This window comes from Sinohyriopsis cumingii, chromosome 16, assembly GCF_028554795.1.
Source record: "Sinohyriopsis cumingii isolate HCF-2022 chromosome 16, ASM2855479v2, whole genome shotgun sequence".
NCBI lineage: Eukaryota > Metazoa > Mollusca > Bivalvia > Unionida > Unionidae > Sinohyriopsis > Sinohyriopsis cumingii.
The window spans coordinates 60,502,704-60,518,340 of NC_142976.1; the positions used below are offsets into that span (position 1 = coordinate 60,502,704).

A 15,637-nucleotide genomic window follows, 5' to 3' on the forward strand; every position below is an offset into this window, starting at 1 on the left:
AAGTGCGAAAAAGTGGTTGGCAAATGTTACTCTAAATTTGTGAAGAAGGGTGCAATGTTCCGAACTGGACCCTTTTGTCTTTATAATATATTCGAATCTTAAATTGATGAAACATAAATGGTGACAGCAAACAATGAAACGCCCGATTGGACAGATTTGTTTTAATATTGGGCACGATATACTTGGCATACATAAAATTGCAATATAATTTCACATTCACTAATGTGAGCCATGGGAAGCAGAACTATGATCACTATTTACGTATGCATTGTTGTACATAATTATAACAAGTACATTATGGGTGGATATAGAAATGATCGGACTAGTTATATAGAAGAACAGGAAAAAGCCTAAAGAAGGATAAAAAGTAACATGGAGTATACATAGGTTTGGCAAGCCATCATTGGTTGATAATGAAAAGTTAAATTTTGATAATTAAAATCTTTTGAAAGGCTTATCTTTTTTGTAAATGAGGTAAGCAGACATAATGTTTTGTTGATGGAATTTTAACTCCTTTTACTTAATTGAATTTGGAAATCCCGTTACTGAAATTAACACCTGATTATTTGGTGCCGATTGAAAACACGTGTAAAATAGAATATGCAGCGGGACATATGACTTTCTCCACACAGAAGCCTGCACCAAGGATGGTCCATACTGAGAAGTATTGGTATTATCATGAGTCCTCAGAAATTTTATGTAATTGAATTTTTAATACCATGGTGTTTTCATAGATTTACTTTAGGAGCTGAATTAGCACTCTGAGGTTTATTTTCATTTTCATTTAGTTTGATTTTTTAAGTTGCTCAGTAACCTTACCCAAAGTTTTATATAAATTCGAGATATTGAACAATCCGAGTTCTCCATTATGTTGTATGTATGTCAAATAATACATAAGGTGATTGAAAATTCATTTTAAAAATCTACGGAAAATCCATTAGATTCGATACGATGAGCACTTCCTGTTTAATTCTCTTTTCATTCCATTGAAGAGTAAATCATTGGATGCAATTAATAGGAACCTAACATTTGGTCTAGTACCTAATAGTGGTAATTTACTCTAGATCGGAGAGGTTTGTCTTCCTGTGCATTGTGGCACGTTTGATGACTTTACCAATACTGCTACCTAGCTTTTGTTCAATATTCTGTAGTCAGTCAAACCCTAGACAAACTTACAGACAAACAGATAGACGGAAGAAAAGACAGGATCTTTTCGGATTTGATGCATTCTGTTTTCGTCCAGTGTCATAAGTTCTCTTATTTTGACATAAGGCCACTCGCATATGGTTAACAAACCAATAATAAAGAACCGTAATAATCCATTAGTGAATATGGAGCTGTCTGTCATTTATAAACACAATACATATTTATTCAACTTCTGTGAATGTATTACATATGTTTGAATTTCTGACATTCAGGTCATCAACATGCAGACAGCAATAGATGAACAATCTTGATATTTTTGTTTCGTTTCCGAGAGGATAAAAATGTGCTGCAACGAGGTAGGGTGGATTCATGCAAGGAAGTTTTGCAATGGTATATACTAGATCTCTAGCAATAATTGTTACAATAAGGTCATGTTGTCATGGAAACTGAAATGTTTGCTTGAGTGCTCCAGTGGGATCTTTTGCCACATTAACACATATCACCATATTGTCTCAATATTTCCGTGAATTTGGATAACTGTACTACATTGTTTTATTGTGTGTTGTCATGTTGCACAAACGTTTTCGCAAGGTTCAAATGTAGCTGTAGTCGTACGCTGTTTTACCATATTGTTTCTGTGGCACAGCCGGTGGTTGCCCATTAGATCTGTCGAAGGAAGGATCTAATTGCCCATCAGGAATGGTTTGATACGTTGAATCTGAGTCATTTTTGAGCACTTCTGGATTATCATATACATATACTCCTGGCTCCATATTATCAAGTCCATAACCGGCTGGTGGCTTGCGTTCTGACTGTATATGGTCACTCTGAATTGCGTACATCGGATTAAAGCACGTCTCGTTGGTCCCTTTTCCAGGTGATAATCCATTCGTTGTGTACAAAGAAATTGACTTATCAGGGGTTTTGCCAAAGATTCCTTCTAGTCGCAGAACATGATTCTTAAACTGTCCACTGTACATGAATTGGAAACAAACAGGTCAGATGATATCAGAATAAATAATTTAAGAACAAAGCGGTCTTGATCTTACTGTTTCAACATTCTTTAATTCAGATTAATGCACACATGTGCGTGTCACACACACACACACACACGACAAAAAGCATATTGAACATTCAGTATTAACGTAAGAAGTTGTGTTTTGTGTTTCTAACAAAATCAGATTTGCGAGTGGTGCGACTATGTCGGGATGAAAACGAGTGTGTCTGTGTATGTGTGTGTGTGTGTGTGATTTAGATTTTTAACGTAGCTTTAACAGTTTTTCAGTCATATCGCTACGGTGTCTGCAGTGTAGCATTTTATAGTGATGTCTAGCACTGGGGTATCATGCTGCGGACATGTAGTATCATGTCCTACACAGTCACATTATTCAGTCACCAGGCCGACCAGTCATCTTAATGCTGAGCGCCAAGCGAGGCAGCTGTTAGTACCATTTTTATGAGTCTTCGGTTTGACTTGGCCGGGGTTCAAATCCGCAACTTCACGCATCCGAGGCGAACGCTCTAACCACTAGGCAACAGGAGCGGTGAGATGAAAATGAAAATGCTTTTCAGAATACATTCTAATAAATGTACTGGTGTATTATGAATAGCCTATCAAAGTGCTTGTATTTCCTTGCCATGCAGTTTTATTGTTATGTTTCATTCATTTTCTTAATTTCATTCTTTTTTTGTAAGTAACAATTTCCAATCATTCAATAACAAAGTCTATCTATCTATCTATCTATCTATCTATATATATATATATATATATATATATATATATATATATATATATATATATATATATATATATATATATATATATATATATATATATATATCACACACACACACACACACACAGACACACACACACACACTCACACACATGCATATCAATTATCAGATCACAAAAAAAGCTCAAAGAGCCTTGTTTCATAATTCAACCAACAGGTCTAAAAATCGGTTTACCTGGAGACAAGGCGAATGATTCCAATAACGATCACCAGACCAACAAGCGCTACAGGTACCCCAACCTTCACGGCAACTAAAAATGATTTGGGAATCTTAATTTATGTTGCTTATTAGGGTATAAGAACCTATACACGGATATCTCGTACATTATGTTTAGTCCGTGCCATTTTGTTCTGTTCTAATCTGTTAATATTTATGACTAGGAGACACAGTGAAAAATGTACGACTCTGCTAATATATTGGCATATAATTATCTATGTATGCATGAGCAAAAAATCATAATATTAGACTTTTCATCGATTCATAATGCAAAAGCTAAAAGTCATTCTTGTAATATACTACCAGCTTAAATACTTTTGTTTTTCAAAACATTGTGTTCTTATTGATATAAAGTTTACTTCGAATAAGAATTTTAAAAACTCAAAAAGATCGAGAAATAAGCCAAAATCAGTGCATTTAACATCGACTACGCGAGAAATCATACTGCCTGTAAAAGTGGTTCGTCTGGCAAGGAAGAGAGTACATACAAAGTGAGATAAAAGGGGGTGGAGTGATTATGAACGTACTGTTCGTTTCTTTCTGTCCATCTTTGAATCCATCTTGTCCACTTTGAGCCATTTCCATTCCATCAGGTCTGGTTTGTATCGTTGTCGTGGTTGAATGGTCAGTTTTACTGACAGCTATGATAGATTTTGTTGTATCTGAAATTTTACATTTATGATATTTCAGAGTATTGAGGTTTCGGACATCTAACACGTGATTGTTCACCCCCTACGATTTATCCTGTCTTCGTGTCAGATCGGACAGTCTCGGGTACGTTCGGACATGAAGTCGAGTAACTTCGGACACTCGTAATATATTTTTGAAATGAGAAAATAAATGACAACGAGACAATTTAACAATCAGCATACTGAGTTATTAAGATGTACTTTTTATTTTCGTTTGTTTCAGCGCTGATCAAATGTGTATGATTGGTTATATCACTGTTATGTGTCTTTTTCAGAACGCTATACATCATTATACTTTCATCGAACAAAGGATGTCATAAGAAGCACTCTTTAACTTTAACAAATTCTTAAAAGGAAGTGGAAAATAGACGAAACAATGCATAATGTCACTAACGTAGATCCTTCACGTTGAAATCCTTACTGGCATCGTTTCTCAAGACCGACTGCATATTTCCGATAACTATGCACGTCGTTTCCAAGTTAATGTCTGAGAAGAGACGAATGTATGAATATTTTGTAGGGTGAATTTGGACCCCAATTGCTTGCTTTAATACGTGCTATTACATGACGGTATATCAAAACATCGCTTTCTCTAACAGGTGACCTTTGTGTATGATGTCATTAGTGGCTTTGAAAAAGTCAAATGCTTATAGATGGTTGTAAAATATTGACTAACTGAGTATGAGCGTATGTATAACAACATACACGCCTATCAAGTCATTGAATTACTTTACAGATAGGACAGTGAATTTCCCCAAGGTCTAACGCAGACAATTCGTAGAAATAATGAGGAAGTTGACACGTATATTGTAACTGTATTAGTGAAAAGTATTTGCATATAAAGCAAAAGGTATGATGATATGTTAGCACGTGTCCCAAACGGTCCGAAGAGACCCAACCTCTAAATCTTGTATATATATATATATATATATATATATATATATATATATATATATATATATATAATTGATGTAGAGTTTGTTTAGAGGGCGTGGAGTTAAATGACCACTACCATTTCGAATAAACAAATACGCTTTGCTGTAACGACACAGTAAATCAACCACTTGAAGGAAAACAAACCACCCACGTCTTACTAGCAAATCGTTTTGGGAAGAAATGTTGGATCAGCCACGAGGTAGTATCCTAGCCTTTTGAAAGCTATATTCAGGCTAAAAGAGATCTAGAAATACTATGGTTATTTGTGTACGCGTAAGCAATTTCGATCGTTGAAATAGATACGAATAGCTGATAATGATTGAAAGGAATTCAAACATAGTACTTAATATTTAGATTGCCTCTACGCAGCTATATAAAAGACAGTCTTCATACGATACACAAATATCAAATAGATCTTAAGATTATTGTTCCGAATTGTGTTTTGTATATCAACCGTTTTCTTTAGTTGTCATGAATTCTGTATCGATCTGAGTTAGTATTGGAATATAATCTAGTTACTAGGCAATACAAGCACACTTGCCAATCATTGCTGCAAAAAGTTATTTTGCAAATAAATACATCCAAACACAAATGAAACCATAATAACGAAAACGTCGGAGATGGTTAAAGGATGTTAATCTGTGTCCATATGTGAGTGTGTGCTAAGATCTTACTTGTCGAAGAGCCATTCCCAGACTCGTCTTTGTTATCGTCCCTGTTATTTTCTTCAGGAGATTCTGTAATCATAATATTTGTTTATTTAGAAGGGATGCATTTGTAAAACAGTTATAATTCCTACACTTAACAAATCTTACATACATTTTATGTATACAGCAGAACAATTTACGTAGTGTGAAGTTATTGTTCTAAAGAAAGCAAACTCATGTAAACCCAACGCCACGTTTTTGCGAACGCATAATTGCAATACGCTATCACAATATTGAGACAAAGTAATTTACTTTCACTATTTACTTTCACTTACATGTTATGTAAATTACATCGTCTGAATCAACCTATAGCCATGCACTTATCGATATATGTTCAAAGACACTAAATTCTCATTTACGCAAACCTGAATGATTAAACATAAAGTTATGCGTAATTTCTAATTCTATACAAAATCGATACGGATTCGTATTTACAAATAGTATCTTTCCCCTTGTGACAATTTTAAAAGACCCCATCATCAGAACGCCAAAGTTTTGATCGTCAGCTTCAATACTGGTATCTCGATATTTTCATTTTGCATCATGCTATGTTCCTATTACGATTATATGGTCCCAGAATCAGTAACTGAAAAGGGTGAGAAGCAACAAGCCTTGTAAAATTCAGCAAATAATTTATTTCCCAAGAATACTAAGTAAATGTATAAATGGAACTTATGGTATTGCGAATTAAATCCCAAATAATCCTGGAATTACAGACACTAGTCATAATGATCGAAGTTCTGATAAAGCTTTCATGGACATCCAAATTAAATCCGATGCTGAAAGTTGTAGTGTGTATGTGGTGGCTAGGGTAGTGATGATGTGCCAAGGGTCTTTTGTTGGATCACAACAATACAAGCATATATCTTCATTCGAAATTTCACTACAAATTCAAGTCACTATTTGAAAGAACGTTATTTCTGATGAGCACTTTGTATTTCCAGTGAAAAAATAATTTAAATAAATAAAATTCCAGCCCAAATAAACTAAAGGGCACAAAAATAATACAATAATTCTGCGCAGAACTTAAATCACGAATTAATAAATTCTAGAAAAACAAGAATATATGGTTCTCTATTGGATATCGGGTCACAAGTAGCATTTTCTAAACCAAAACTGTTACCTTTTGGGAAAGAACCTTCTAGCAGGTTGCTAATGTTTACAAAATAAAATCTTAGTTATAATTAGAATATAAAATGTGGTAAAACAAAATGTCATTGACATAAGTCAAGATAATAATCCTAACAATTTACCTATACTCATAGGAACATGTTTGCTATGTATTTGTTGTTTACAGACGAATTAAAAAATTAAATGATACAGGTCATGTAGAAAATAATTAGATTTTTGACAAGGTCAAGTCCAAAATGCAATTTTCCATTGTATATAATGAAATAACAAAATAGCAAATAACAAACATATTGAGTTAAATTTACATAACAGTTCCCGATCAACTGACTTTTATTATATCATGATTAATGATAAAATATCAAGACATCTTTAGAAAATAGCTATCATTGTATTATGGTAATGCATGTAATAACCATAATGGTTGTGTTCATTACTATCGATAAATATATATTAACATATTGTCTAGGATGTTATTTTTTCCAACCGTTCAGAACTAAAAGCATTTGTACGAATGTTTATTTTATAGCAGATCGTATCTTGATACCATCTGCAAACAATGATTTGTTGCAATGAAGGCTTCTTTCAACAATGCAAGAGGTGACATGAAACAATTTGAACGATGCAAAATATAACATGAAGCAAAAATTTCCTTTCAATCATTTAAATGCATTTTTTTTTTTGGTGTTGTTCAAATAACCAATTAACAAAATATAAGGAAAGGAGGACGAGACGGAGTACAAGCATGGAGGAGTAGTCAAAATGACGTACACATCTTCCTTTTACGATCAACAAGCATTGGCATGACTACTTTTATGTGTACTCAAGCTCTAATTTGTACGTGTGCGTGAGAGAGATCGTGTTGGAGACACACGGATGTATGCTTGTTGGTACGTCAAATATCTCGTCAGTCCACGAGACCGTCCTTCACTATCAAGTGTGGCTTGATCACTTTTATACGCATTTCCACATGATCATGCAGCACAGCATTTTGCAATGGTTCTGTTGATGATAAAACTGTGTTGTCCAGAGGTAAGTTACAGACACTGACATTTCATGATTCAGTTATCTCGAATATGTTATGCCCAAGACAGCTTCGTACGCCAAATAGGCTCATTAGCTAAATTCACAAGGCGGATGGGGAGAAGGCCAGGACAATAGACTTGATTTATATTATAAAGCGAGCTACTTTACGATTGATCGTAAAGGTTTATTAAAAAGTATCAATAATATTTATTCCTAGCTGTCAGTCAATTACAGACCACAAGACAACTCTAATATTAGTCTGGTCAGTGTGTTCCTATATTCGTTCGAGAGATGGTATATTTTCGCAACATTTTCGTCTTGTATATATAAACTGTTATACTAATTTTTATTCAGATTTATAGATTTTCATGGCATCAAATATTGAAATATTTTAAATTTAGAAAATCTCTAAGCGCGGATGGCCCGTGCTTTGTTCCTAATCTGTGCTTTGAGAGAGAGAGAGAGAGAGATAGAGAGAGCACTTACATCAAAGAAAGCTTCCATGTTATACACAATTAGATAGCTAGATTGTTTTTCAGAAATTTGTTTGTATATCACTCGTTTTCGTTATTCCACATTTATAGTCGTAAATTCTTTAATAATCTGAACTAGTATTCGAATAGAGCCCATTTACAAGACAATGCAAGCATACGCATTAATCATTGTTGCCAAAGGTATATTGCAAATAATTAAATACAAATGTAAGCGATACATAATGTGTCCAGTGCAAAAATAATGCAAACTTCTTACTTGTCGTAGATTCATTCTCAGGCTTGTCTACGTTGTCTTCGTTGTCGGAATCGTCAGGAGATTCTGCCATCAAAATATTCGTTTATTTAGATGACATGCATTTTTGTTCAAATACAATCTGCTATTATCTTCAAAAATTTGAAATATAATGTATGTATGCAGCACAATAATTTATATAGTGCGACGCATAAACGTTGAGAACATAATAACCATACTTACTTCACGCAATGATAAAGTCACACTATGGAGGACGCAAAATATATCATGCACTTACACTATTAAGACAACGAAAGTGTATGTACATTTATACACACGGTGCGCAAAATGATTGATATACATCAATATAAAGGACACTTAAATCTCATTGATGGAAAACTGCAAGATATAGCATATCAAAGTTTGTATTGTTCTAAATTAAGATGTTCCAGTACTAGAACTAATGTGTTCTTTCAAATGCTTTTAAGGGAATCTTCGTTCTTGTTACCTTCTACAAACTACAATGTGTTGCTATAAAGCTTAAATGAACCCTGCAAGATGCAACATGAAACAAATTTGTTCTTTTGTTCTATAGCAGTGTTGTGTTATTTGAATGGTAAAGTAGGAAAAAGGATATCAAAAGGCTACAAATGTCTACGGAATAAACGGACTGAGTAATGCAAACAATGATCCACAGATGTAAATTTTACGATAGACATGTATCCACCTGACTGTTTTTGTGTATGCTTGTGTTCTGATTTTGTGTGAGTATATGCATTTATGTTTGGAGAGAGAGAGAGAGATTATCAGATACAAAGGTGTTTATCTTGATCAGTCCACACAATTGTATGTCACCATTAGGTACGGCTTGATAACTTTTATACGCGGTGTCTCAATATCATGCTTCAATAAATTAAAATAGTTTCTGCTGATAATAAAACCTATCGGTTCAAAATTCTGTCACATTCATCTATATTTAATTATTTTGTCATCTAAAATATGTTATGTCCGGGACGGCTTCATATAATCCTACATGCTACTAAGGCCACCTTATTTCAAAAGAAGGTTGGGGTGGCAGAGCACGTTAATCTCATGACAATAGTTCTAGGCTAGATTATATTGCTGGACACTTAATGAGCCACTTTATTTCAAAACAGGGTTTGGGGTGGTACGGCATTTAAATTTCATGGCAATAGTGTTAGGATAGATTCTATTGCTGGACACTTTATGGTTTAGCCTCAAACGTTAATCAAAACATATTAGTAGTATTGTCTGCATTCGGTCTGAAAATTCATATTTCAGACTTTGATAACTCCAACATAAATCTGATCATAGTTTTCCTGCCTTTCTAATGGAGATTGTCCATATGCTTATTTATTTTGAAATTTTATACTAAATTTTTTCTGATTTCTGGATTGTCAGTTCCACCGAATGTCGACATGTTTGAAATATTGAAACTTTCAAGGTTTTGATGGAACGTGATTTGTTGTTAACCTGAGCTTTTTAGATTGCAACATTGGGATATACTACAGTTATATTAATGTAAAACAGTATACCACATACAAATGGAATATTATGGATGTTGCTCAGAATTTTGACGTGTATATCAATCGTTTCCACTTGCTGTGATTCGTACAAATTCTCTGCTACTGAAAGTTATTCTTCAAATATTGATTAGTTGTGAGACAATGCATTGATGCAAAGTGCTCTTTGTAATAATTACACCACAAAAAAGGAAGTAATTTATCACTTCAAAATAATGCAAACTTCAGACGATGTTAAAGATTTTAATGCGTACCTATACGGCGTGTGTGTGTGTGTGTGATAGCATGCTATTTGTCATAGATTAATGTATAGGCTTGTTACGTTACCTGTTTCGTTGGTATCTTCAGAAGATTCTGTAATTAAAATATTTGTTTATTTAGATGACATTCATTTGTATTAAAATACTGCTTGCTATTAGCCAATACTTCCCGTGTGTCACACACGGAATAAGCTACATTTAGTTCCGACTGGTGGTTATTGTTTACCCTGGATTGTAACAAACAATAACCACCAATCAGAATTCAATGTAACATGTTTCTCTGCCTGACACACCAGAAGTGCAACCATCATATTTGACCCAACTAGACAAGATACAAATCAACAGAGTAACTTCACATTATGAGAAATCAAGTACTTCATTATACATGGGGAAGACATTTGGAATGTTTCCTTTATGCTGAACATGCAGTTGGGATAAGATAATTAGCATGTAATCGGCGGGGGGGGGGGGCATTATGAACAACAATATGGAATATAATTTATACATGCAGCACAAGAATTTGTATTGTGGAATGCATAAAAGGTGAAAGCGTTATAACCATACTCAGCTCATGCAAAGATAAAGTCACAATATTGGAATAAGTCCTGCTCATTCACAGTATTGAAAACAACAAAGGATAATTACATTAATTCACACGGTGCGCAAAATGATATGGTCTACATCAAAATAAAGGATTCTCAAATCTCATTAATGGAAAACTGAATGCTACAGCATATGAAAGTTTGTATAGTTCTAATCATAATTAAAATTAAGTTGTTCCAATAGACATAGTATATTTGCTAATATCATCAGAGGTAATTTCCTTCTGTGACATTTTGAAACAGATTCAGTCATCAGAACGCCAAATTAACAAATGTATGTTTGATTCCTGAGTCTCTACATTTTCGTTACGTCAGAGTTGTCTCCCTGTAAAATGATTTCCGTTATAAACATGATTCACGATTAAACATCGAAAGATAATTTGAAACGACTAGATTACTTGCCTGTATTAAATAATTGAAAAGAATATTTCAATGCCATACATAAATGAATATCTAACTACTGTCAGGGGTATGTTTTCCAGTCATTCAGAAGATAATACATTCGTTCAAGCGTTTTATAAGGGGATCGTATATCTTGTTACCTTCTGCAGACCGTACTGTGTCGCTGTAATGCTTCTGTTAATAACGTAAAGATGCCACATGATACAAATATATTCTTCCAGTCTTACAAGCGCATTTGTGTGTCTACTAAATTACAAAGCAACCAAAAAGAGGTACCAAAAGGGCAACAAAAGTGTACGGAATAAACGAGTTAAATAATAGTGAAAAGGTCTTAAAGATAGACTTGTTACGATCAATATGTATTGACCAGTTTTTCTTTATGCTTGTGATGTAATTTATGTGGGTTGTGCGTGCCTTGGCGAGAGATAGACACACAAGTGTTATACTGCCGTGTGTGTGTGTGTGTGTGTGTAATGTGATTTTGATTTTTAACGTAGCTTTAACAATCTTTCAGTCATATCGCTACAATGTCTGCAATGTGGCAGTTTATAGTGATGTCTAGCATTGGGGCATCATGTCGCAGACATGTAGCATGATGTCCCACCCAGTCACATTATTCTGACACCAGGCCGACCAGTCCTAACACTAACCTTTTAATGCTGAGCGCCAAGCGAGGCAGAGTTAGTACCATTTTTGTAAGTCTTTGGTATGACTCGGTCGGGGATCGAACCCACGACCTCCCGTATCCGTGGCGGACGCTCTAACCACTAGGCCACCGGAGCGGTACGTTATTATACTTACTTGTAGTCAAATATTTTGTTAGTGCACGTAATTGTCCGTCACCATTAGGTATGGTTTGACCATTTAATACGCAGTGCCACATGTTCATAGATCAATGAATTTTAATAGTTATGTGGATAATAAAACCGTACGGTTCAAAAGTATCCTACAGTGACCTATATTTAATCATTCAGTCGTCTCGAATATTTTATGTCCGCGACAGCTTCGTATAATCCCATAAGCTGCAAGAGCTATCTTATTTCAAAGAGGGTTGGGGTGTTAGGCCATGTGTTTCTCATGAAAATAGTTATAGGTTAGACTATATCGCTGGACAATTTACGGTTGATCCTGAAACGTTTATCAAAATCAGTTGCATTTTCAACAATCTGCAGGGAAATTCGAATTACAGATTTTATGATAATTCCAATGGTCATAGTTCTCCTATATTTCTAAAGGATATGGAGTATTGTCTATACGCTTATTCATTTGATACTTATTCTAACTTCCTATTCGATTTATTGATTGTCAGAGCCACAAATATCGAAATGTTTGAAATGTTGAACATTTCTAAGTTCAGATTGCTCGCGTTTTGTTCCTAATTGGAAAGTTTTAGACTCTAAGTATTCAGACGAATCGCAGTTAAAATAAGGTCTAACCGTATACCATTTATAAAATGAATATTAAAATTGTTGTTCAGCATTTTATGTCTTGTATATCAGTTGCTTCCCTTTACTGGAAGTCATACAAATGCTCTGCTTGTGAGAGTTATACTCGAACATTGATTAGTGGTGAGACAATGCAGTCATACATATTAATCATTGTTACAAAATGTTGTTTGATAATAATTACATTAAACTAGAAGTGTATTATTAAAGTTTTAGCCCAGCATAACGCAATCTTCAGACAATGATAAAGACAGTTAAGGTGTGCTTATATTTAAGTTGATGATAACATCTTATTTGTCTTGTTGTCATTCTCAGAATCGTCCACGTTGTCTTCCGGGTTGAGATCTTCGATAGATTCTGTAATCACAGCATGTTCTTTTTAGAAGGTATTCGTTTGGATAAAAATGTCAATCGCTATAATCTTCAATAATCTGAAGAAACACCAAAACAAGTTTTCTGCCATTCAAGAATGCTTATATTGCAACACATAACCAGTTGAGAGCATGGCGTCCAGACGTAGCTAATGGAACTTTAAAACTACATTACTGGGAACAAATCTTTTTTCACGCAATTAGAATATCAGGAGAAAACAAAAATAAATGTTCATTCATTTACAGAGTGCAAATAATATAGTTTACGCCAACATTTAACCATGATAATATTCACATCTGGTCAAAAGATACTCAAATTTCATTTATTCAAAACTGAATAATAAAACATTGAGAATTCATATCCGTCTAAATTGTTTTTAAGTAAAGATGTCATTACAGACATTAATATGCACGAATATCATCTGTCTTTCTGTGAGATTTTCTAAAATGCCCTACACCTGAACGTTAAGGAATGTCAGTTTCATTTTTGTGTCACGATATTTTTATTGCATCATATTTTGTTCCCGGTAAAATTACTTCTATCATAACATATTGAAGATTAAACATCGAAACATTCATTCAAATGATTGCATTATTTCCATGCATTATTATTTGCATAACTTAATAAATAAATGTGAAGACTGCCTTTATTGCCATACATAAAGGATATTAACATGGTTCTAAGTGAGTAATTGTTCAATTGTTTGCAACTGAATAACTATTAACTAACACCTTTCTGAGGGGAAATTGTATCTGACACCGTATATAAACCGTGATTTTATAGAAAACATTTTCTGACTGTACCATATATGACACAAAACAATTATTTCCTTCCAGTAATTTAAATGCATTCTAATGTCATTTAAGTTACAGTTTAAGAAAACGGTAGGAAAAGGAGCACTGATGTTTACGGAGTACGAGAGCTGAAGAGTGGTAAAAATGATGAACATATACACTTTATACAATAAATACGTATTGATACAAGTGTGCGCATGTGTCTGAGAGAGAGAGAGAGAGAGAGAGAGAGAGAGAGAGAGAGAGCGATTACTATACTTCTTTCTAGTCGATTTTAGTTTTAACCAAGCAACATCACTTTCTCTATGCATTATTTTCTCAGTATCCATACAGTGGTAGTTCGTTTAGAGTGTTCTTTTATGAACACGTGCTATTTTTGTCGCGATTCTCCTTGCTTATACCACACACTCTATCGAACCACATGTAGGATCTTTATTTCTATATTAATCATGTGAGCAATTATCGCGATAAGCTGCTAAAAATGAGAGAACTTACCTGATTTCAGTGGGAATATGAAAACCACAAAAAGGAGACTGATCCAAAGAGTATACTCCATCGTTCCTAACTTGACTGAAGTACTAGAACCTGACTTGTGTTTTCTGTTGTGGATTAGAATAGTTTCAGTGTTTGTCAGTGCTATATGCGTGACCACTTCCGGTTTCGTGACTTCTAATTCTATAGCGTTGTCTGGTGTTACTGAGTCATTATTGCGTTGAATTTAAAAATTAAAAAAAAATGCATTACCCTGGCTTTACACGGGTATACAGGTGTAGAGAAACGGTGCGTGACATCAATGCCTATGTAAACCGACAGAGTACCTTTATTATGCTGTCAGTAACAGTTCACGTGATCCAATATATGTCATGGACTACAGTATTAATAGTATCCGATTACCGTCCTAATACCCTGATTATAATCGATTCTGTGTTTTTAAAGTGTGACTGTGTACGTGACAACTTCTTGCATCGTGACTTACAAGTCTACAACACCCAGTTAGATACTGACAAGTCATTAACGGCTGAATAACTTTAACTGGCATTTACCCAGGCTTTTAAACAAATAGTCAGTCATTGAGTCACGATGTGTTATGGGAATGTCACTTTTGTGAAAAGATTTTTGCTTTTATTATTATGTTATCTTTAGTATGCTCACGTTTGCGCACTCAAGTTTAGGAAAGAAATAAGGTAGGACACATCCATTCTATTTCTAAGCCTTGTCTTCAACTTCATATAATTACATTTGAAGACGAAACGTACACATAGAGTAAGTGCACATGTATCTCCCCTCCTCTCTCTCTCTCTCTCTCTCTCTCTCTCTCTCACTGTATGTTGGTACATCATTTACCGGGGGCCCCGAGTGGCCGAGTGGTCTAAAGCGCTCTTCGTTACGGATCACTGCCATCTCACCTCTGTCTGCGGCGGTTCGAGTCTAAGATTCAGCCAATGTGGGTATGTGATAAAGCTTGCCAGTAGCTTCTCGAGGGTCGGTGGTTCTTTCCGGGGTTTTCCCGGGTTCTTCCTCCACCATTAATACTGGCCGCCATGTATAGCCTATCGTGTGCTGAAAAATGGCGTTAAACCCCACAACAAGAACAACAACAACAACAACATCATTTACCTACTTAATCAAAGGCGCCGGATGAGCTATCATTACAGATGGTCCTTTGCTCTTCGGTTTAAATGTCTAGTCCTGCTTGTGGCATGAGTTACCTTGTTAACAGTGCCGGATTACCCATTAAGTATTATAAGCACGTTACGTTAGCGTTAAGCAGCGTTTATTCTTTGTAGATATCATTAAATCAAATCCTAATCCGTGTCCTTACTAAACTACAAGAATATTGCTTTAGA

At 34.7% G+C, this 15,637-nt stretch overlaps 1 protein-coding gene across 1 annotated transcript; it reads right to left on the bottom strand.

The window, feature by feature from the left end:
* Nucleotides 1–146: 146 nt before the first annotated feature.
* Nucleotides 147–14,499, bottom strand: LOC149780531 (uncharacterized). The gene is made up of 8 exons (XM_089937546.1): nucleotides 14,286–14,499; nucleotides 12,918–12,981; nucleotides 10,243–10,268; nucleotides 8,396–8,458; nucleotides 5,459–5,521; nucleotides 3,687–3,821; nucleotides 3,118–3,193; nucleotides 147–2,118 (listed from the first exon to the last, which is right to left on the bottom strand). The coding sequence occupies exons 1-8, from the start codon at nucleotides 14,344–14,346 to the stop codon at nucleotides 1,740–1,742; spliced, it is 867 nt and encodes a 288-aa protein (XP_089793672.1). The 5' UTR covers nucleotides 14,347–14,499; the 3' UTR covers nucleotides 147–1,739.
* Between the last annotated feature and the right edge of the window lie 1,138 nt (nucleotides 14,500–15,637).